Genomic DNA, 21818 nt, shown 5'->3' with positions numbered 1-21818 from the left:
AAACAATGTAATATATATACATATATATATATATATATATATATATATGTAGTCTTTCACAGTTCTCCGGACTGAACATTTTCCTTGATTCAACACACACTGATGAATCTGAAATCTCTTTTTAGTTGATTTCACCAAGAACAGCCTCAGTGCACACTTACAAAATAATGACATTTTGAAATATTTCAATTTGTTTTGTATTTTGGGTCACTGCATAAACTTGCAGGTTGAAAGGATGATATTTAAAGTATTTCAATCACTGTCAAAGTATTTCAATCACTGTCAAATGTCCAAAACGGGGCAAACAGCAGGCTATGTAAGGTTAAAAAGGAATTTTTCCTTCTCAAAATGAATCTCTTGGATCTTTGTGCCAAGGTGGAAGCTGCCGTAATGGACATAATTACACAAAGAAAAGGGCCTACGAGTTGAAATTAGCCGCGGGCCGAGGCTTTTAAACGACAAAAGGAGCCGAATTACTTTTGAACACGACGACGTGACTGAGGGAGGACTTCAAGAGAAGCGTCACGGACGAAATCGATAACCTTTGTGTCGGTCCCCGGCCGCCTTGAAAGGCGTCTCTTCGGGTGAACCCCTGCGTCTTCTGGGGCCACTGAAGAATCGTTGAGGGTAAAAGGCCAAACGGCCAGAAAAAAAAACAACAACAAAAAAACGGGAGCCCCGCAGACGGCGCGGGGGGAAGTGCATCGGCTGAATCCGGCACTTAGAGCACAAAAGGGAACAAGATCGACATCTTTCTTCGCATTTCACTTCGTCGGGCAGAACTCGACGGCGCCCGACCTTCAGCCCAATTAGCGAGCGAGAAGGGGGCGGGGACGCTATCGCCGTGCAATTACCCCGCGGGCTGACACCCACGCTGCAAACGCTCATCATTATGCACACTTTTTTTGTTTTTATACATTTCAAATGAGGAACTTTTGCTCCTGTAAAACGCGCTGCTGATTGGCTGTCACCGCTCATCCCAATGCTGCCTCACTGGCAGGCTTAATATAATGCTGCCCGACGCATATTTATCACAGGCGCATGCTTAAGCCATTCAGGAGATATGATATTTATTTTGAAAAATACATTGCTGCACAAACTCACTCAAAAGCGAATTGCAACCAGCATTCACACCTGCCGTATATAATATTCTATTGCAAATTGCATCATGTAATGAAAATTTACAGGTCAGTAATATTTTATGAAGGTCCGTTACACGGGAAGAACAATGCAGTCGCAAAAAGGTAATATGCAACTTATTAAAGCATAAACCGAAAGCACAATGATGGCACGTTTTTGTGTGCTCAATAGTATATGAAAAAATGTTCTTTGGGTTAAATTTTTACATAAATTAATTGAAATACTTTTTTGGGTAAAGCTTTGTTTAAGTTCTACTTAAAGTGTGAAACAAAGGAGGGATAGTGGAAAAGATTGGGAAAGCGAGCTTCGCTCTAAGATGCTCGAGGTAGCAGGGTTGTTCACTCGTCTCGCTTTGTGCTTCCTTTTCAGGCTTTTGCGTAGCACACAAAGATGAGTGTATTAAACTTCTCCAAGCGTGACAGCGGAAAAAGCAATGAGTCGCTTACAAAAGCATGAAAACGGCATCTTAGTTAAAGCCTGAAAAAGAAGCACAGAGCGTCAACATCATGAAGCTTGATGGCAGCGTGCTACAAAAATGTCAGACAAAGGCGAACAGAACGAGAGCGTTGAAAAAATTCATAGCAGTGCTTTGGAGAAAAGCCTGAAAAAGAAGCACAGAGTGACCCCAGGAAAACGTGGGACAGTCGAGTACAACGCAAAAGCCTAAAAAAGAAGCACTGAGCAAGACCGTGGCAAAGTGTGCAAGACAAAAGTCTGAAAATGAAGTATAGCGTGAGAATGTGACAGCAATGTGCTCCACAAAATCCTGAAAAAGAAGGACCCAGTGAGACCGTGACAGAGTATCACCGCAGTGTGCTAAACAAAAGCCTAAAAAGAAGCACAGAGCAAGAGCATGACAAAGAGCAAGAATGTGACAAACACAAAGGCCCGAAAAAGCTGCACAGAGTAACACGCGTGCAATGCGCTGCACAAAAGCCTGAAAAAGAATCAGAGTGAGTGCGTGACGGTGGGGTGCGCCACGAAACTCTCTAAAAAGGAGCAGAGGAAAAAGCATGACGAATACCAAAGTCTGAAAAAGAAGCACAAAGCGAGATGTGAACAAAAACAAAAGCCTGAAAAAGACGCACAGAGTGAGACTGTGACAAAGTGTGACCGCAGTGTGCCAAGCAAAAGCCTGAAAAACTGGGAAAAGAAGCACAGAGTGAGCGAAGTCAACCATTTTAGAGCAAACTAGTGCTGAAATGTTGGCAGTGAAGAAGCCTGGCTGCCTCAGTCTCATTTCTTTGTCGTCACACCTGGTATTTCGCCCATCAGAAGACAGTGTCGCCGTCCCCGGTGCCGTGCCACGGCGACAGCCTGGCCCAGTGAGATTTGGGAACGGCGGCCGGCTTCTCGCGACCGCACGACTCCAGCGAGCTGAGCGAGCCGGCCGAGGATCCCGAGCCCTCGTACGCGTACGTCGTCAGGCGGTCGAAGGGCGGCGCGTAGGGGTCCCCGTCCGCCTCCTCCAGCCGGTCCAGGATGAACTGCCTGAAGACGTCGTCCTCGGGCCCCACCGGGCGAGACTCTCGCAGGGACATGCGGATGCTGGCCCGCACCTCCTCCCGCGCCAGCCTCCTCTCGCGCCTCCCGGAGTGAGGGCGCAGCGGGACCGTCGCGACCGGGTCTCGGGTCGGGCCCGCCTCGGCGTAATGCGGCACTTTCTGCGACACGGCGTCGGGCAGCTCCGGCTCGCTCGCCTTCTCGTGCGCCCCCTTTTGCTTGCGCTTGTGTCGCCACAGCAGCAGCGCGAGTACCGACAAGGCTGCAGACACAAGACGGCATCATGTTGGCATGAGGAACACGAATAAAATAACGTGAGCTGAAGTTATGATTTAGCTTGTTATGGATGGGGAAACATGTTAAAGTAAGAATGTGGCTTTTTTTTAATACACGGTAGGACATTAGGGGACAGTAGTAAGTGACTCCAATATAGATCACCATTGAGCATTTATTCGATATCCTTGACTTACGTTTTCCTCACTAGTAAAACGATTGGGGTGTATTAGTAGAATGACTACCTAACTAGTAAAGTTTTTTTCTAGAGCCCGACCGATACGATTTTTCTGAGGCCGGTGCCGATTCCGATATTTGGCAGCATAAAATTTCGCTAGCCAATTATTATTATTATTTTTTTAAATATATAATAGATAAACACTGAAACTTAGCAAAAACTTTGCATTGTTGTTGGTTTGAATGTTGTTATCTTTGTCATGTTGTAGGTTGCTAATGTGTATTAAAAAAAAAGAAAAAAATCTGTAAAATGCCTATTTTTTTCAAAAATGTTTGTTTGAATGCCATTATCTTTGTCTTATATTGTAATGTTCTAATTTGTAAACGAATTCTGCCAAAAATTGGCTTTTTTTGTCCGATTTGCTAACAGTAGGTAAGGCCCTAGTTTTTTTTTCATGGAAAACTAGGTTACTAGTGAGGAAAAACTGTGCACTAATGAAAATCTGCATTATTAGTATGACTTGTGAAGTGCTACACATTAACTGGTAGAACTTTATAACGTCACCAGTAGTCCATGTACTAGTGGCGGATAGTTGAGTTTATGGAAACCATTTGAGTATTTACTCAATATCCTCGATAGCCAGCTTAACGTTGATGTACTAGTACGCTCTTTGTTCTCCCTAGCAGGATATTTCAGTGCACTAGTAGAATAACCATTTCTTACCGGTGATTTTTCTTTTCCACTACTAGTGTCACTTTTGACCGGCGAGTGCACAATTAAACCTTACGAGTAAACTACTGTGCTGCCCGAGTAACACGACTAGGCTTAATTAGTAGAATAAATCCCCAAACTGATTTTCTTAAAGCAGTTTGAGCATTTATGGCCTTGTTCTTCCAGATCAAACTGATCCAAACCCTGATTGGTTAATACACTGATTAAAGAAGTGTGTCCCAATACTTTTGTCCATATAGTGTATGCTCCCAAGCTAAAAAAAAGACAAGGGTACAAAACAAAAAAAACAAAAAATAAAATCATCACCTCAGAGGGAGATAAGCCGTTGTACGCAAATAGTTCTACAACGTGATGCAGCAGCATTTGTTTTTGTTTTTTCTTTATTTTTTTGCAGCCATCTTCTCATCTGTGAGGGGTGTTAGCATAGCGGGCATCGCCATTAATCTTTCATAGTGTGGGCGCGGGGACCACACCAAGCAGCAGAGGTCATAATGAAGCTCTTCACTATGCCGGCGACGTCAGCGTCCCCGGGATGATGGCGCTCGGCTGCAATGCAGCAGCAGCGGCGTCGTGAGAGAGGAGACAAGTTGGAACTTGCAATGGAAGGGAGCGTCTGTTAATGGAACATTCCCGCTGTTAGGATACGTGTTTGAGTACTTGCCATGGCGACGGCAGGCGAGGACACTCTAACTCAGCGGATCTGCTGGGGGGGGGACAATGAACAAATCCACATTTTATTTATGTTTTTTTTTTTTTTTTTTTAAGGAAGGGACTTTATGGAGCCTGACACTTGACATGGGGAATTTTTTTTTTTAATTGTAGCCACAATATACGGCGGTACCTTGACTTGAGTTTAATTTGCTCCGTGACCGAGTTTTCAACTCGACTTTCTTACCATACTTACGGTTCGGCACCTGTGGATTCAAATATTTTTTTCCAATTAAAAAAATAATAATAGTAATACATTTTTTTTTTTTTTTTTTTTTTTGGAGAACCAACCTGAAAACGCTTATTAGTGATTTATCCCCGCTTCAAGAATTTTTGGGGTTAAAAAAAAATAATAAAAAAAAATAATAATAAATAATGTAATTATAATGGGTGTCAATAATCTACAGATACATTTTCCCCATTGAAATGAATTGAAATGCCATTAATTCATACCATGCCCCCCAAAGAATTCCACCATTGTTTTGTTACGGAATGGAAATAGCACTGTATTGTACGATAACACGATAAAAAAGGTAAAAACAAACAAAAATCTGTTTTTATAGTATAACTACTGTATGCACTGTGGTACAGTAAACCACCACATAGTCACTTATTCGCCTTTTTCAATATTTCACATATTTTTGTGGGGAAACCAATCATTCAAAAAAATCCTCCATTTGCTCTCTGCTCGCATCTTGGTGTCAATGAAACATGTTGAAGTGAGTTGAGGAGCTTCATTTGGACATGAGTCGCCACCTTGTGGCATGTATAGGCAATCAACAACCTGTGTGTTGGATGTGTTGCGTTGCGGTGCAATCATTGGCATTGACAGGCAGCTATTCATCGACAGTATCAAACTGCAGAGGGCTGGCAGTGAATGAGTTACGGGGCGTGGCCAAGTGAGCGACGTCAGGAGGTGGTTGGCAGGTTAACCCGAGTCTGGCCATGATTTACGGCCGACAGCGCCTCCTTGTGTGCATTGACGACTGCGGCTCTCCTTGCCCACCGCTTAAGTTATAACATAAGTCAAGATACCGCTGTCGTTATAATGCACGTTACACCTTTTTCTGATCCTGGAATCCCGCATTCTCCTGCAGATAAAATTACTAATCAGACACTGCGGTCCTCTTTGTTGCTGCCACCTCACATCTCATTAGCCAAATCCTTTTCAGCCCGCGAAACAAAATAATCGATTTGCAGAGTTCACCTCGAAACAAAAACATGCGCGGCGACGTCGTCGTCGTCGTCGTGAACAGACGCGCATTCGACTCATGAAACATTGCCCAGGGAGCAGCCCTTTTTTTTCTTTTTTCTTTCCAGATGTCTCGTTTTGGCCGTGTGCTTCTTTTTACCACTTTTTGTAAGCACAATGCTGTCACGCATTGTCACACTGTCACTTTGTGCTTTTATTTTGGGGCTTTTGTGTAACATACCGATGACATGTTTTGCCATGCGCTCGCCCTGCGCTTCTTCTTCAAGCTTCGCGCAGCACACCGCGAACACAATTCGTACTCGGGATATTCACCGGCTCACCTGCGGCCAAGACCAGGCACACCAGAAGCGTGACGAAGGTCTGCAGGCTGACCCCCATGGACAGGGCCAGGGCCTCCACCCCTCCGGAGGGACAGTGCCCGGCGGGCTGGCAGCTGCACACGCTGATGGTCAGAGTGGCCGTACTGGACAACGCGGGCGAGCCGCTGTCCGTCACCACCACGGGGAGCAGGTAGCGCCTCCGGTCCTTACGGGTGAAAGTGCTCCTGCGTGCCACGATGCCCGCCGTGTTGTCTGGAGGCGACGGTGAGAAGGAGGAGAGGGCAGATACTTCTCAGTCAACGCGCTTTAAAAAAAACATGTGAGTGCTGATATTTTTAGTGGAGGAAAATAAGCTGCACGAGTGAATATGGAACACATTTCAAAGCTGAGTGAGAAAATTAAATATTCAGCATGTGTAAAAGCACATTTGGAATATCTGTTTCAATACTTGGTGGAGCTTTAAGAATGGAACATGGCAGCCAAAAGAACGGGAGATTGAGCACCGGGCGTTCATTTCATGCACAGCTCAAGCGTCCTCCTTTCTCGCAAACAACAAAATTCACTTTTTTGTGCTGATTTTTTGTTGGTTGACATTCAGCAGATTAACACTAAAGATGAGCTCAAGTTTTCCATTAAGAGATTAAAGAGTGATGCATTGCTTGACGCGTTGAAAGTGTGACATGCAACATATTTGATGTGAAATGCACAACAAAAATATATCTTATGGTTTAAAAGTGATGGCGTATCACAAGTCCTTTTTCATCTAACAAAAAAATGGTACTTTCCAACTAATTACCACATTTGAACATAACATTTAATTTGTTTTCTCAAGTTTCCTTTCAAGAAAACTATAATAGTGTGCTGTCCTCAACCGTGTTGCGATCCACTGTTATTTTTCGACTATTTTGTCATTGGAAAAAAAAAAAAAAACACGAACATTTGAAGTCCTACAAATCCAATGGATGCAGATATGTGTGAGCAGTTTAGGCAAAGGGACCTTGGTTATCCCTAATGGTGAAGTTGGGATTGATGTGCTTGTCGGGGACCATGGAGAAATAGAAGTGATGACCCTGCGAAGGCTCGTCCAGATCGGTGGCACTGAGCAGCTGAATGAGCTGAGAGGCAGAGAAAGTGAAAGATGGAAAAAAAAAAAAAAAAAAAAAACATGCAAGGGGTGAGCGTAGGGTGGCTCGGGACATCTGTGAAGGTCACGGTTCACAACAATCGCACGGATCTGTTCGGGCTGCCAGTTCCCGGGACGAGTCAACAGAATGCAACACAAAACGGGACACACTGTTACTAACGACTAACGCTACTGACTGGGTCAATGTGACAAAAATGATACAACAAGCACAGGAAATAATCTTGATTACTGATGACTAACTTTACCGACTAGGTCACAAATGACATAACAAGCACAATAAACAATCATCATAGGACAGGTTGGAGCTTAGTTTGGACTAGTATTCAGCACGACATATTGTTACTGATTAACTCCACTGACTATGTCAATGTGACGTAAATAATATAACTGGCCCAGTAAATACTTCATCATCACAGGGTTATAGAAGACTTTTACTTTGGACATTACAAACATGAGGTTCTCCACATTTCAATTATTACTGATGACTAGCTATACTAACTTTATGTATGTCAATGTGACAGAAATATGCGAAGCCGGGTAAATGCTTAGTCATGACCAGTACAGGGTTGTAGTTGTTGATTATAGATTACATCACGTACTCAAAATGACACATTGTTACTGACTAACTCCACTGACGGCGACAAAGCTGAAACGCAAGGTGACACTTCTCCACGCTACATTTTTTTCCTTTATTTATTGGGGGAACTAACCCCAAAACACTTATTGGTGCTTTATCCCTGCTCATTCAAGAATTGTGGGGTTTAATGCAATTCAATTATCCACAGATTTTACTCCCCGCTATTAGCAGGGGTCCACTGTATACCCCAGGGTCCATGATTCCATCCATGTTTACATGATACACAGAAATAAAGCGAGCTGTAAATCGCGAGCATATCCGAGCTCCGTGCCGTCCGTACCTCTCCCGCCTGCGCCCCCTCGCAGATATACGGCTGGTAACGGCCGGCCAGCTGCGGCGCGTTGTCGTTTATGTCCAGCACCTTGATGGACGCCACCACCGAGGAAGATAAACGCTTCTGCGCTGCGAGAGGACGAGCGAAGAGACGTCATCGTAAAAGCTTTGAGAACTCGAGACTGACAAATGTCTTCGACGGCGCCCTACCGAGAAGACTTACTGGTTTCTCTGGCGAAGACGGTCACGTTGTGCCAGGCGGACGTCTCTCGGTCCAGGGCCTTGGCGATGCTAATGGTTCCGTTGAGTGGGTCGATCGCGAAAGCCTTCGCAGCGTCGCTGCGTTTGTCAAAAGAATATCTTGTAGAGGGAACACAGACAGGTTTTGACTTTTTTTCCCCCAGCCCTCCAGTGGGGTGCGCAGGTTTAAAAGTGTGACTGAGCGAGTTGCCTTTAATGGCTATAAATTGGCTTCGCTTTGACTTAATTTTAGCGGGGTTGTGCTGCCAAAAAAAGTTTGGGAAACTGGTATGAGGGTTTCTCTGACAGCATACTGAATTATTCTATACTAGGAAATTCCCAAACAGTGGCACGTTCACCCAAAGAGGGGTGCGTGAGTGCGCTCCAGACGGCACGCAAGTGACAATTAAATACTGACATTCTCTTTTGAGTGTAATATAGACTCACAAAATTAGAAAATCTGGCCTTTCTTTTCCTTTTTCTGTTTTCTTTTTTTTTTTTTTTGAAGGCTGCGTGAGGGTGGCTGGAGCAGTGTCATCTCAATCAGGATTACCTTTGTCTATATTGTATGGTGACTTTTGTCCCTAAAGTCACCATACAATATAGAATTCCTTCTGTCTATTTCTTTTCAAGTAACATTCGGACAGAAGTGAGGCCATCAGCATTTGTCAGCTTAGGCTTTGCAGTTTTTGTAAGCATATTCGCTTGCCCACGGCTCTACGATTGACATTCGGGCGGCGTGGCAAAACCGCTGCCTGGCAAGACGTTTTTCTGTCCCCGACTGCAGTTCAGCGCCAGTTACAGAAGCTTAATAGTGTCACTTTGCTACAACACTTAGTGCAATTTATGCTATCCATGGCAAGTTTCTCGAAATGCGAAGGCCCGCTACTAATACCACTGATGAAAACACAGAACTCTTATAGCAGGCGTTTGCGCAAAAAAACAGGGAAAACCTATTCCGAGGACTGCACTGGTACTCAACATCAATAAAAACTCAATTCAGCGGATGCTTCAAAGAGTGATAAAGCAGAAGTCGGTACGAGAAACCGATCCTGTTTTGAGAAACTTGCCAAGGATAATGTAAATTGTATTATATGTTGGAGCAGTGCTCAGTATATGGAATGGAATTAACCGCACGCCTCGTAATGAATCGCATTGGGCTCACCAATTTTGCCCCTAACGACGCGGAAAACAAGAGCAAACTTCATCATTTTTAGTGGAACTTTGCAAAGCCCTAAAATGTCAGCATGGATGTATTCATCAAGGCGACAGCGTCACCAAAGGGACACTAATCGACGGCGGGCGCCGGATGATGTGCGGCACCTGCCACTGGCAAGCTCGCCTCCGACGGACTCCAGGCACAAAAACGTGCCTCACTTGCAAATGACATCAAATCACAATTCCGTACGCCGCCGCGCAGGGCGCTTTATTACATTCCCACGTCCCGGCCAACGTCGCTTTGTGATAATACCGCAATAGATAGGAAAAGCCTGTGAGGTATGAAGAAAGAAAGAAAAAAAAATCATGATGATTTATTCAGCGGGGCTCAATTCCGAGTAAACTAATATGAGATAAATATGACCGTGTACGGGTGGGGATGCAGAGATCAAGGGTAAAAATGCGCCCAGGAAGTAACACCATTTGAAATTCCATCATTTTTCACCACATGGAAGGAAATCCGTGTATCATTTGTTCTTTCCATTCCGTTTACAAACAACAATCTCGTTACCACACTTCCGGGTCACACTAACCTGGCCAATTAAATATTAAAATCAAACTAAGTATTGTGGCCCATTTTAAAATGTTCCTATTTTCAATCTGGGCCAAATACGGAATGATTAAAAAAGTGTAATTTTTTCATTTTTGATTAGCAATTAAAAACAAAAAGACCGAACGATCCACGGATTAAGGAAGCCGAGCAGTACGCCGCCATTGCTGAAAAGTTACCTGACGGCGTCGTTGGCGGCGTCGGTGTCCCGGGCGCTGACCACTCCGACGGCAATCCCTGCCGCCGCATTTTCCGCCACCTTCCACTCGTAGAACGGTGAGAGGAAGACGGGGGGCTCGTCCACGTCGTGCACCATGATCTTCAACGTGGTCCGGTCAGAGAACTCGTCCAGGGGCAGGAAGCGGAGGTCCGTTTCCTCGTTGATGGCCTCCGCCACAACCACATAGCGTCGCTTGGTCTCGTAGTCCAACGGCTGCAATTGAACGCAGTTTATAATAGAGCCATCCAAACAAATAGAATTATTTCTCAAATGAAGAACCAACATTCTGTAAGGCTAAAAGACATTATTAGTGTTAAGCTTTGTAGATACTAATAAAATGAAAATAAAATTCTAAAAATGAATCAAATAAAACTGATTTACTGAGTGACATTAAGATTGTAAAACCCCATTTCAGATTCTCAGAGACTTTCCTTGAAATCGCACTACATCACCTTGGCCAGCAGGACGACTCCCTCTTGGGTCAGCGGGTCGGTCCGGATGGTGAACGTGGCGTTCTCTTGCAGGTCGACCTGCAGGCTGTAGGTCATCCTGGCGTTGATGCCCGTGTCGGCGTCCTCTGCCTTGACCGTGCCCACGGTGGTGCCTGCCACCGCGTCTTCGGGAATGGCGAAGGTGTATAAATCTGAAATGAAGATGATGGATATGTGTCCTCCATACGTACCATTTCAAATTCATCTGTGGATTTTATTGATTACTTCCGTGTTGTCACTGCTGGTTCTAATTTGCAAGGATGTGACAAAACAGAGGGCACAGTTCAGACACAAGTGTGGCCATACATCATTTATAAGCGGCGACGTCTGCGGCAAACGCGGACGTGACGACGGGCCGCCCTCGTCTCACTCCTGCAGAATTGATTTCTTTCCCGGAGCATCCATTCCGCGAGCTTTATCACCGGGAACGTTTGTTTCCAAAGGTCATGATACAACGTGTGAAGGATTCGAGCCGTCCGCGGGGAGACATGCAGATGAGCCAGACGAGGCCGCCCACTTCTTCCCCCCGTCTTATTGCTTTTCATTCTAAAGTCGATAGACAGATGACGGATTGATAGATTGATCCCACTTCTGACAACAATGTGGCGAGGAACAGACAGAGATAGACCGATAGCTAGCTAGGAAGCTCGCTAGATAGATAGATACATCGATAGATAGACAGACCCTACAGAACATGACGGTTGACTCCAGTCAGGGTACTCCCGCCGAGCCTTCAGTAGCTTGACTTGCTATGCTGCACACATTGACTGATTTGTTGATTTAGGATTTTTCACAGGATTTAGACTCACGGTGCTGGAAGATGGGTCCGTTGTCGTTGATGTCACTCAGGCTGACGGTGACGGTGGTGGAGGCTGAGTAGCCGCCGCTCAGGCCCAGCATGTCCTTCACCTGCACTACTACCAGGTACTCCTCTTTGGCCTCGCGGTCCATGTCGGGCCAGGAGGTCACGATGATCCCTGTGGGGGGAGAGGTTAGGAGACCACCAATGACCCTCCAAAGCTCGACAATAACAATCAACAGAAATGAGTGAGCGCTTTGTTCGAAGCGGCAATGACCTGTTGGGAAATGCACCCAAATAAAAATGTTTTTTTGTGTGGTTGACTGTGTAGGTTAAACGATGCTGTGGGCAAAACAACCACTTGAAGACGTTTGGGTTCAGCCGCTGCCGAGTCTTCCTTCAGTCACATCCCGCATGGCTTTGCATTTAAACACTTCGCCGCTCATTAAAGGTCAACGGCGTGTGTGGGAAGCGCTGCGAGGCATAATAATAATCTGTCAAAGGGTGGGGGACCTAACGATTTGGGAAAAGTAGCATGATACCATCAATAAATGAGAGCTAACTTTCGAAAGTGATTTGAAAAACTCTCTCTGTCTTGGGTATCATCCATTCATCCATTTTTGTAGCTCCCTGGATTAGTCAACAAATAATCACAGCACTGCATTTGGACAGAAGACAGCTACGTGTACCACTACGCTTTCAGTGACCATCACCAATCTAGTTTTTAGTGTAGAATCTGGGAAAACTCAAGTCACCCTGGAATGGAATTCGCAATCATACCTGTGGCTAGTAACTGGGATTGAAGTCGCTATCCGAGACCTGTGCTGTACCTGTCTTTGGTTCCACAGAGAAGTAGGGCTCGCCCTGCAGGATGGAGTAGATGAGCTTGGCGTTGTTGCCAAACATGGGATCATCGGCATCTGTGGCCGTCACCTGGACCACGGTGGTGCCTGTCGGTTGGGTTCACAGTCCGTTAGCTGGGGACAGCAGTTCCTCTCAACAGGGTTTTTCCTTCATCTAAAACTTGGAAGCGGTCACCTCCACAAAAGTTTGGCCTCTTTTGGCTCTAAAAGCTCTGACATCACGGAAGCTTTTATAATCAGACCAGAATTACACCAGTTGGGTGTTATTATTAACTGCAGTATCAGAAACAGAAGTCCATCCTTAACCACCAATGACGAAGACAAGAGACATAAATGACAGATTTTCTCCACCACTGCTATAGTGGGGGACAATTTTGTGGATATTCATACAGGTAATAACTGTTTCTTTTGTACAGCACACAAACGCAGTATCGTTGGCTTTTCAGGGATGTCTCATAAAATAAGTGATTTATTTATTTTCAAGGTCAGGTGCAGACGATTGTTTTAAGAACAACAAAACACTTTAACTTGAGCCAGAAAAAGGCTTGGCAATATGTCACAGGCCCGCAGGGCCTGTCTGGGTGAAGAATAAAGTTGGGGGTGTGTGTCGACAAAAGTGGTGAGGAAGGATGCATTGTTGGCCTTGGCCTCTGCAGCCAATCACGGTGCTTTCAGCATCACCTCTGCAGATCTCTTTGCTCGGCATTTTTCGTTTTCTGCGTTCAAGCCTCACTCCCTCATTCCAAGCCAAATACATTATGATTTATTAGGAGGGAGATATTATACTGCAAAAGGCAGATTACACATAAATTGAAATGCTAATGTTTGCACTGTGAAAGGGCAGCGGCTGTAATAACATTACTTAAGAAGAAAAAGGCATCTGGGCCGCGATACAGAAAGCAATACATTTAACTTCCTGCATGTGGACAGATGACAGACATTCATATAACCTTCTGCTTTTAATCTTCAGCCAGGATATAAGTTAGCTTTAAAAAGTGCATCTGCGGAAATCATTATTTATTTATTTTATTATTTATTATTTACGATGACTGTGATGAGGCTGTGATGTCGGAGGGTGGGTCGCTAATGTGGCCCTGATAACACACTTAGAATAACGCAAAGTTAATGTGATTACGGTAACTTACTTATAGCTGTGTAAATCTAATGTTGCTATGCTATCATAAACATACTTATGCAGGAACGAAGCTAACTTTGATGTACTAACATACTGTAGCTATGGTGGAGCAATGTTATGTCATGGTAACTTATAGATGTGTAAAGCTAATGTTGCCAAGCTAAGATACTTTGGGTATTACTAAGCTAATGTTCCTACGCTAACATGCTTGAGGCATTGCTTAGCTAATGTTGCTATGCTCAAACTTATCGTAGTGCATAGCTAGTGTTACTGTTATTAGCCATATGGTAGACACAATTATGGTAACTTAGTTGTGTGAAGCTAATGTTGCTATTCTAACATACTTATGATGGATCAATGTTAATATTATTGTGGTAACTTATAGATTTGTTCCGCTAATGTTGCTATGCTAACATACTTAAGGCATTGCTAAGCTTATTTTCTTATGCTCACAACTTTATCGATCAAAACTAATGCTACGTAGTTAATAGACAGATGGTAGAGCAAAGTTAATGCGATTATGGTAACTTACTTTGTCGTGTAAAGCTAATGTTGCTATGCTAACATACTTGTGGAAGTGTAAAGTTAATGTCGCTACTCTATTATATTTTGAAAAGGGGCGCTATTAGTGCTGCAACTAACAATTATTTTCATAAACGATTAATCTGTTGATTAATGGATGAATTGGATAAAAACTTTTTTTTCAATCCTTTTATTCAAAAACAGGACATTGTTTCAAATTGAAAGTGCAGAAAATGCACAAACATGAACTCCTTATGATTTCGTTACTGGTTTGGTCCGTAATAGAAAATGGGCAAAAATGTTGGTAATTATTTCCCAAAGTAAAAGCAGATGTTTGCAAATAATGAGAATAATAATGAGATCATCAGTCTGCTTTCAGTCTGCTACAGAAATCTGAGAATGTTTACTGTTGAGAGGCTGAAATTCCAAGAAGTTGGACAATTTTAAGTTAATGTCTCTAAATGATTCATCAAAAATATCAATGAAAAAAAAAAATCTACTATTTTGAAAAATCTAAATAATGGCTACGATATTGTTACTATGCTAACATCACATTCAGTCAGTGTGTCAGCCGTACCAGTCGGGCACATCTCGGGGACGCTGGCCACGTACGGCTCATCAGGGAACTGCGGCGCGTTGTCGTTGATGTCCTGCACCTTGATGATGAACTCCGACTGGGGCTCCTCCGGCTCCTGCGAGCGCCTGTTGATGGCTTGCGCTTGGAGCACGTAGAAGGCCTTCTCCTCGCGGTCTAGCTTCTTCAGCGTCCGGATCTCGCCAGAGTACTCGTCGATCTCGAACGCGTCGCCGGCGCCTTCCCCCGACAGGATGTACTGGATGCCATACTCCCCGTGGTCAGAGTCGGATTTGAGCTGCGTGACGAGAGGCTCGGTGAGTTTGAGCGCGAAGGACAAGGCGGGGGTTCAGTACCTGGCCGATGACGCGAAGAGTCGGGTCTTCCTCTGGGACAAACAGCTGCTTCCAGATCCAGCCTCTCTTCAGGCGCCGGTGCTGCCCGGCGGCCCTCGGGCCCGGGTCCAGGCGGGGGGCTTCCGGGCCCTCGGCAATGCCGTTGGTGTGGCTCAGAAGGGCCAAAAGCGTCAGTGCTGCCAACACACTCCTCACTTTAGCGTCCTCTGCAACTCCCATGCTTGCTTTAAACCCTCCTGTCAAGTGACGGGTCAAATTGAGAGATTTAAAGTGTTAAAACAAATGGAAAACATGTTTTGTTCTTTTTATTACAGCTAGTAATGGATGCCCTCTTCCCAACAATGTTTATAATTGCCTATAATAACTCATTCACTACCAGTTGTTTTCAAAACAGAGTTCCCCATATTGCAAGCTGTTGAGTTCAGGAGCATTTTGACTCTTCATTCAAGACCCACAGAATATTGTGTTCTTTGACAATATATAAGCACTGAACCTACCAGAAGGAAGAGGAGCCTCTCTTCTTTCAGTAATCATCAGTAGAACATGGTTTCAACAAAAACACGGGTTTCTGATGAAGAAGTGACGAAAATAAGCTTGTTGTGATAAGTTGTCAAGCAGAACAGTGGCTCTAAAAACAACAACAACTGGATTTTTTACATGGCATTCGTCATCCATTCCATGAGCTGTGTCATCTTTTCTCACAATCCCGACACACTTTCTACTACCTACCGCGACACATACTTTGTTTATACCATACATATACTGTAAATACTTATTGAAAGGTGCCTAAACTTGTCTTGACTTTCAAAGTGTAAGCATTTCTTTCTCTCATAATCGAATTAACAAGCCGAGATTCACCCTTGAGTCTTTATATTCTACTCAAAAGCTGTGCTGATCGCAAATCTTAACAATGCCGCCATCTAGAGGGATCTGTTAGTCATTACAGTGATTTACAAACCTTAATTTCGCAGGCAATCTAGCTGAGACCCTCTTCCCCGCCTATCCATTGAAACACCTACTTAACAAATATATATATATATATACACGTCGGCGGCAGTAAGCGGTTGTGTTCCGGTTAACGAGTATAAATGTGCATGGCAGTGAATGAGTTAATAGTTCGAACGATGAATGGGCAAACTGTAGCGCACCAAGGCCATGTTTGATTTTTAAAATGGACAGATGGCCCAGGTCGGAGGTTATAAAAAAAAATAAAAAAAATTTTTTAAAAAAACTGTGGACAATAATTTAAATTCACATTTTCTGAGCTTACCGAAGAAACAAACAACAGGAGGTTGTAAACGTCCAACCCCTCACGCCAGCGGTCCAATCTGTCGCCATCCTGGCAGCAGCATATCCAATCTTGCGTGCGTTTTCATGTCCCTGCAAATTCCAGTTAGCGCTAGCGTTAGTCACAGAGAGAGAGAAAAGGCTCCGTACAGTTCACAGAGATTGCAGAACGAGCATATTAAAGATGCAACGGTCTCAAAACATTAATTACGCCAACTACATGTGCGAGCTCCCTACATTTTGCTATACAAATGCTTGTTAAAGAGGTTGAGGGGAACAACAAACTTTGTTGTGGAGAAATCGTCTCAGTTTCATTAAACACCGCCTGGCAATTAAGAGTGCATGATGAATGGTTAGCAATTGAGCATGGCGGTAAAAGATATGAATATATAAAGTTGATTAAACTGCGATGGATGACTTTAGTGTAAAAAAAACAAGATGCGCGCTTTGTAAGACTTAAAATGAATAGAACAAATTCTTTGAGGAACATATCACGGGGTTCGCTCAATTTGCTTATTCAGCCACGAACGGTAACATGCATAACAAACATAGCATATGGCTAACCAAGGAGATGAGTGAGATTCTGGCATTCGCCATGCCATACTTATGGCGAAAGCGAATTTCAGTTGCGCGAAGCGAATATTGCTAAGTAGCAGCATAAGGTGCCAATGAATTCAACACAAAGAGCAAGTAAACAACAGCAGAGGACATCTTTCTGTCACAGTTTTACCCCAATGGGTGCAAACCTGCGTGACTTTGGCTACCCTCGCACTCTTGACCTCATTGTAATCACAGCATCGAAGCACGTCTGGGCGGGGAGGCATCGATCTCATTATGAGTCTTCATTAGTCAGCTGCGGGGTCTGCATGCAGTGTCACACCAGACCCAAGAAAACGAGGTACAATACCAGCCCTTGTCTGTGCTCCAAAGTGGACCAAAAAAAAGCCCGTTTTCAGCTACCCGTGTCGAAAAAGAGAAAACGAGCGGGACAAGAAGGCTTTTTGTTTTTGCATGTCGCAGTTTCCATTGTGCAACATCTTGACATAGCTTCAGATGGTGCAAAAATGCGGTTTGGCAAGTTTTGAGATCAGAAATCCAAACCATGCTGCTTCCGGTCCTGAGAACTGTGAGGCAGGTGTGCTAACCAGTCGTCCACCGTGCTGCCATATTGGTATTCATTTTCTTTGTCTCTTTATTCATTTATATATTTACTCTTCTGTGTTTATTTCTATTGTGCAAGGTGTTGTTATCATTAATAATTTTTGAGGGGAGCGTTCGCTTTGATTAAATAATCACCTGTCGCGCGTGTACCGTGTGGACTATTTATTTACTTCATTATTTATTTACACTATGAATTATATCCACAGCAGTCTTTCTGTTTATTTCTGTTGTGAAAAGTGGCTGCTTTTCTGAATAACGGGAGAAATCACAAAATCACGACGTTTCACATGTTCGTGCATGGCCGTGAACTCTTTGTTTTTGTTTTTTGACCCTCCTATTCATTTATTTCTGTTGTGCAATGTGGCTTTTTCACACTTTTAAAGGCTCTGCAGACACTTCATGGAGTTCTGATACGAAGGTTAACAGGTTTACAAGCGGGGAAGCAAACTTTCCCACTTAGCCCACGCAAGCCTAACGCACCCGTGACGTCTGGCGTCACGATAATAACAGTGGCGAGCCCTGTGATTGATTTACTAAAGCAACCTTTACTTTTACATCCATCAATTACAGATGGGCAAAGACGCGCCCGTGTGCCCTACGGTCAATTTTCTCCTGTCAGAGGAGACGTCGACGTGGCATCCACGCGAGGAGCTTGCCCCGGCTTGGCAGCTATTCATTACGGCTAATAGGCCCACCAACCCTCCACCCATCCTCGCTCGTCGCTATTTGCAGCGGCGTACGTGTGCGGCGACGGGCTGCCGCATGACAGCGTGACAACGAGAGGCGGTCGCACAGCGTTAAGCACCGCACGCGCCGAGACCGTCACATTACGTTCTCGCCGAGCTGCATGCTCGGGAAATGCGGTTCCCCCCACCTGAGTCGGGACATTACAGCTCTCGGGTACAAGCGGCCCTGACATCGGAGGGTGGGCGGGGGAATCGTGTCGCCGCATTGCACAGTGTCAAACTAATCTGATATGTGCACAGATTTCACAAAGGAAATGATCAGATTAATTTTGTTGCAACCTGTACTTCCTGCCAATGAAACAGGAAACGTCCTTTTTAAAGGAGGCAAATTATGCAAAGAAGGCCATTGAAGTCTACTTGGTCTGTTTATTTTTACTTTGCAAGGTAGTGGTTATCATTGGGATGAAAAAAAAAAAACAACAACAACAACAACAAAAAACGTTTTAAAGCAAAACACCTCAAACTAGCCCTGGAAACAGGAAAAGCTTAATAGCAGGGACATATTGTGAAAAATATATGTTTTTTTTAAGGCTCGCTGTTATTTTTTCTATTGTGCAAGTTGGCGATTTTCATTAAGGATAAGAAAGAGTTGAGAGCAAAACACCAATTCCAAAAACTAGCCCTGGAAGCAGGAAAACTCCTTGTTAAAAGGAAATATCAAGGAAAAGGGACTTTAATTTCCATTTCCTTTTCACTTATCAGTCGTTCTGTTTATTTCTCTTTCTCTTAAGTTTTAAGCCTAGTTGTTCTGTTTATTTCAATTGTTCAAGGTCACTACAACAAAACACCAAAGTCCTGGAAAACAAGGAAAACCTCTCATTGAAGGCCACATACTGTCAGAAAGTGACTTTTAAATTCCTGATTCTAGCTGTTCTGTTTATTTCTATTGTGCAATGTGACCGTTACATTCGTTGCTGTTGTTGTTGTTTGTTTTTTTTACACAAAAACTTTCTTCTTACACATTTGTAGACACATGCTTTTAGTTGGCCGATGTTAGTTGACTAATAAAATACACAACAAAAATTCATCTGCTCAGCCTGACGTCTTTTGGATCAACCTTCCAAGACAAAATGTCCTAATTGGTCATATGGGACGTGTTGTTTTGAGTTCAGCCTTGTAAAAACAATCAGCGCTGCCACGCCGCTTGTTTTCTTACAAGCGGAACCCAAATGAGCAAAAAACAACAGGGAAATGTCAAAGCATCATGTACTTGTTAGTAAGCAATTTGCCGCTATTTATTTACACGCGCACGGAGCGGAAGCGGTCCGAGGCGAGAATTCCCACTGACGTTAATCAGCCGCCATGAAACCACGTCAACACTGTTTTTGGTTTTTTTTGTTTGGTGTTTTTTTTTATTGTGCTTTTGATGGAAAAAAAATATTCCCTATGACACAACTAAAGTTTACTTTCCAGAAATGAAAAAAAATCAATCACCTGTTTATGTGAATAAAATTTTCCAAAAGAATATTTCATATTTTTGTCTGAAACCTAAAACCTTCGCCATCTTTGCAAAGATCACATTTCATGTGCATGCATGTTCATGACAATAAAGATGATTGTTCTTCTTCTTCTTCTTGTACAGCAACTATGACAACGCTAAAACAACTTAGCACGGGCAAAACACACTATTTGTTTTGACGTTTGGATCCTTTTAGTGTTCCATGAGCACTAAACATAACTTTAAACAGTAATTTTGCTTGCTGATGCTAACATGCTAAAAGACTTGCTATTTGTAGATTAGTTTTGTGTGTTTATCTGAAACATCAAATTCGTTTTTAGTTCTTTTTATCATCAATTTCCATGATATATTTGTCTATCTTTGTCTGAATCATGAAAGTCATTTTGGCTACTTTGCATCAAAGACATTGCTGATGTAGCTTAGCACGTGCTAAACACAAAACGAAGACCGTACGTTCTAACAAAATTGTATGAACACAGATGCAGTCGTTCCAAGCAGAAGATTGTCCTAATTGCAAGCCGGAATGTCAACAAGTTCAAGTGATTTTCAGGTGAAATGACACCCTATTGTCAGAAACAACAAAAAGAAGCACTTATCCAAGCTATAGAAAACAGGTTGTTGACGCTAAAGAACCAGGAAATGCCGCAAACAAAAGATCCGCCTGACTGCTTCCAAATTGTGCTCAGCTATGACGACTTTTCCGTCTTTGTGTCGAGACCTCTATTGCAACCCCGTCGCATTTCTCCGCACGCCATTACCTCTCACTGCGCGTTTGGAAATCGTATCTAATTATCTCCCAACAAAAGATCGGCGAGCTCCCCGCGCGCCACACCCACCTGTTTGTTTGTTTGTGCCAGCGGCGGGGGGGGACGTCCGGCCACGCAATCTGCTTCGAGTGATTGAGTCGCCACAATGGCCGCGACGGCAAATGGTCATCAAGACGGAAAAGGAACGACCAACCCCTCCTTGCCCTCTTTTTCCCCCATGACTTCTTCTCTCCCAGCTTTTGTGTCAAAGAACAAACACTGGAGCTATTGTGCTGGACACTCGCGGCCTTCATGCAAATAGTCGGCCCTAGAAGACCCCCACCTACCAGTACCAGTGCATTTCTATTTCTCTCGCTGTCATTTTGCGGAACAATTGAGCGCTTTATTGGAGCGGGGATGGATGATAATTCCCCCACTGTCAGGCAAACGCTTGTGCAAGTGATCGGAGAAGGGCGGAAGGGGCGAGGGGGGTTTCGCCTTGTAATGCATTCCTCCAGATGAGAAAAATGACCAAAGAAATCGTTTTTAACCATTTAGCTGTATCTGTCTTGGGCTAACCCTAACCCTCTTGCAGCCAGCAACACAGCTAACATTAGCATCGGGTATTCATGTATAAGTGAGGCTAGTTTCTTTAGCAGCGCAAACCCATTAAAATAATTTTCACAATCATCGCCCCTTGAATGGCCATCACGCTCAAGAAAACCTCACGTTGGCCCCTGTGATTATAGTCTCTGTGCTGGAGCTAAAAGTCGAGTGCATTCATTTCGACAGGGATAATTATCGGCTAGACGTAATGGGTGCCATCATTATACCTTTAAAAAAAAATTTAAAAAGGGGGCGGCGTAAATGTCGCCCGGGTACGAGCGAGCCTCCGGTGTTTGTCGTTCCGCTACTCCGATTGTGACGCCGAATCAAAAGAAGAAATGTCAGGACCCGCTAGGTGACATTTAAACCCGGCCCGTGCGTAGACCTTGTCTAATTGAGCCTCTCCTCATTAGAATGATGCCAGAAGAAAGATTCAGTTTGGAATTTATTTACCTTCTGTGAATGCGGTGACTGTGGGGTGACATTTGAGGGCTGGACGCATAATGAGCACGCAGTCACGCTCAGCATATTCGCGCCCCGCAAAAGGTGAGGCGGTCAAATCGCCGCGATTGTGCCGTATAATGTATAATGTTGGCTGTAACAACGATAAAAGAAATCACATACGACCTAACAACCAGTGGTTAGGGCATCTGCCTCACAGTTCTAAGGTTCAGGGTTTGAATCCGAAAAAATGAATACATGTTTTGTTTTGTTTTTTCTAGAA

General features: G+C 44.0%; 1 protein-coding gene across 2 annotated transcripts; it reads right to left on the bottom strand.

The window, feature by feature from the left end:
- Positions 1-733: 733 nt before the first annotated feature.
- cdh19 (cadherin 19, type 2) lies at positions 734-20725 on the bottom strand. 2 transcript variants are annotated; one of them, XM_061666713.1, is made up of 14 exons: positions 20579-20725; positions 16360-16469; positions 15587-15657; positions 15090-15325; positions 14737-15031; positions 12470-12589; positions 11650-11817; positions 10802-10992; positions 10309-10562; positions 8345-8481; positions 8129-8250; positions 7065-7182; positions 6068-6319; positions 734-2905 (listed from the first exon to the last, which is right to left on the bottom strand). In XM_061666713.1, exons 3-14 carry the CDS (start codon positions 15621-15623, stop codon positions 2412-2414), a joined length of 2424 nt encoding a protein of 807 aa, XP_061522697.1. In that variant the 5' UTR covers positions 15624-15657; positions 16360-16469; positions 20579-20725; the 3' UTR covers positions 734-2411. The 2 variants fall into 2 exon arrangements, with proteins under 2 accessions (XP_061522697.1, XP_061522699.1); XM_061666715.1 differs by lacking the exon at positions 15587-15657.
- Between the last annotated feature and the right edge of the window lie 1093 nt (positions 20726-21818).

The sequence above is a fragment of the Phycodurus eques genome, chromosome 21 (genome assembly GCF_024500275.1).
Source record: "Phycodurus eques isolate BA_2022a chromosome 21, UOR_Pequ_1.1, whole genome shotgun sequence".
NCBI classification, from domain to species: Eukaryota; Metazoa; Chordata; class Actinopteri; order Syngnathiformes; family Syngnathidae; genus Phycodurus; species Phycodurus eques.
This window is presented reverse-complemented; position numbering and strand designations above follow the sequence as displayed.

Bases quoted from the DNA above. Each gene is read 5' to 3' on its own strand.
- cdh19 (XM_061666713.1), bottom strand. From the start codon at position 15,623: ATGATTACTGAAAGAAGAGAGGCTCCTCTTCCTTCTG. The intron at 12,590-14,736 runs GTACGGCTGACA...CCCAACCGACAG, and splicing joins CCCCGAGATGTGCCCGACTG to GCACCACCGTGGTCCAGGTG. The intron at 10,993-11,649 runs GTGAGTCTAAAT...TCTTCATTTCAG, and splicing joins CGGACCCATCTTCCAGCACC to ATTTATACACCTTCGCCATT.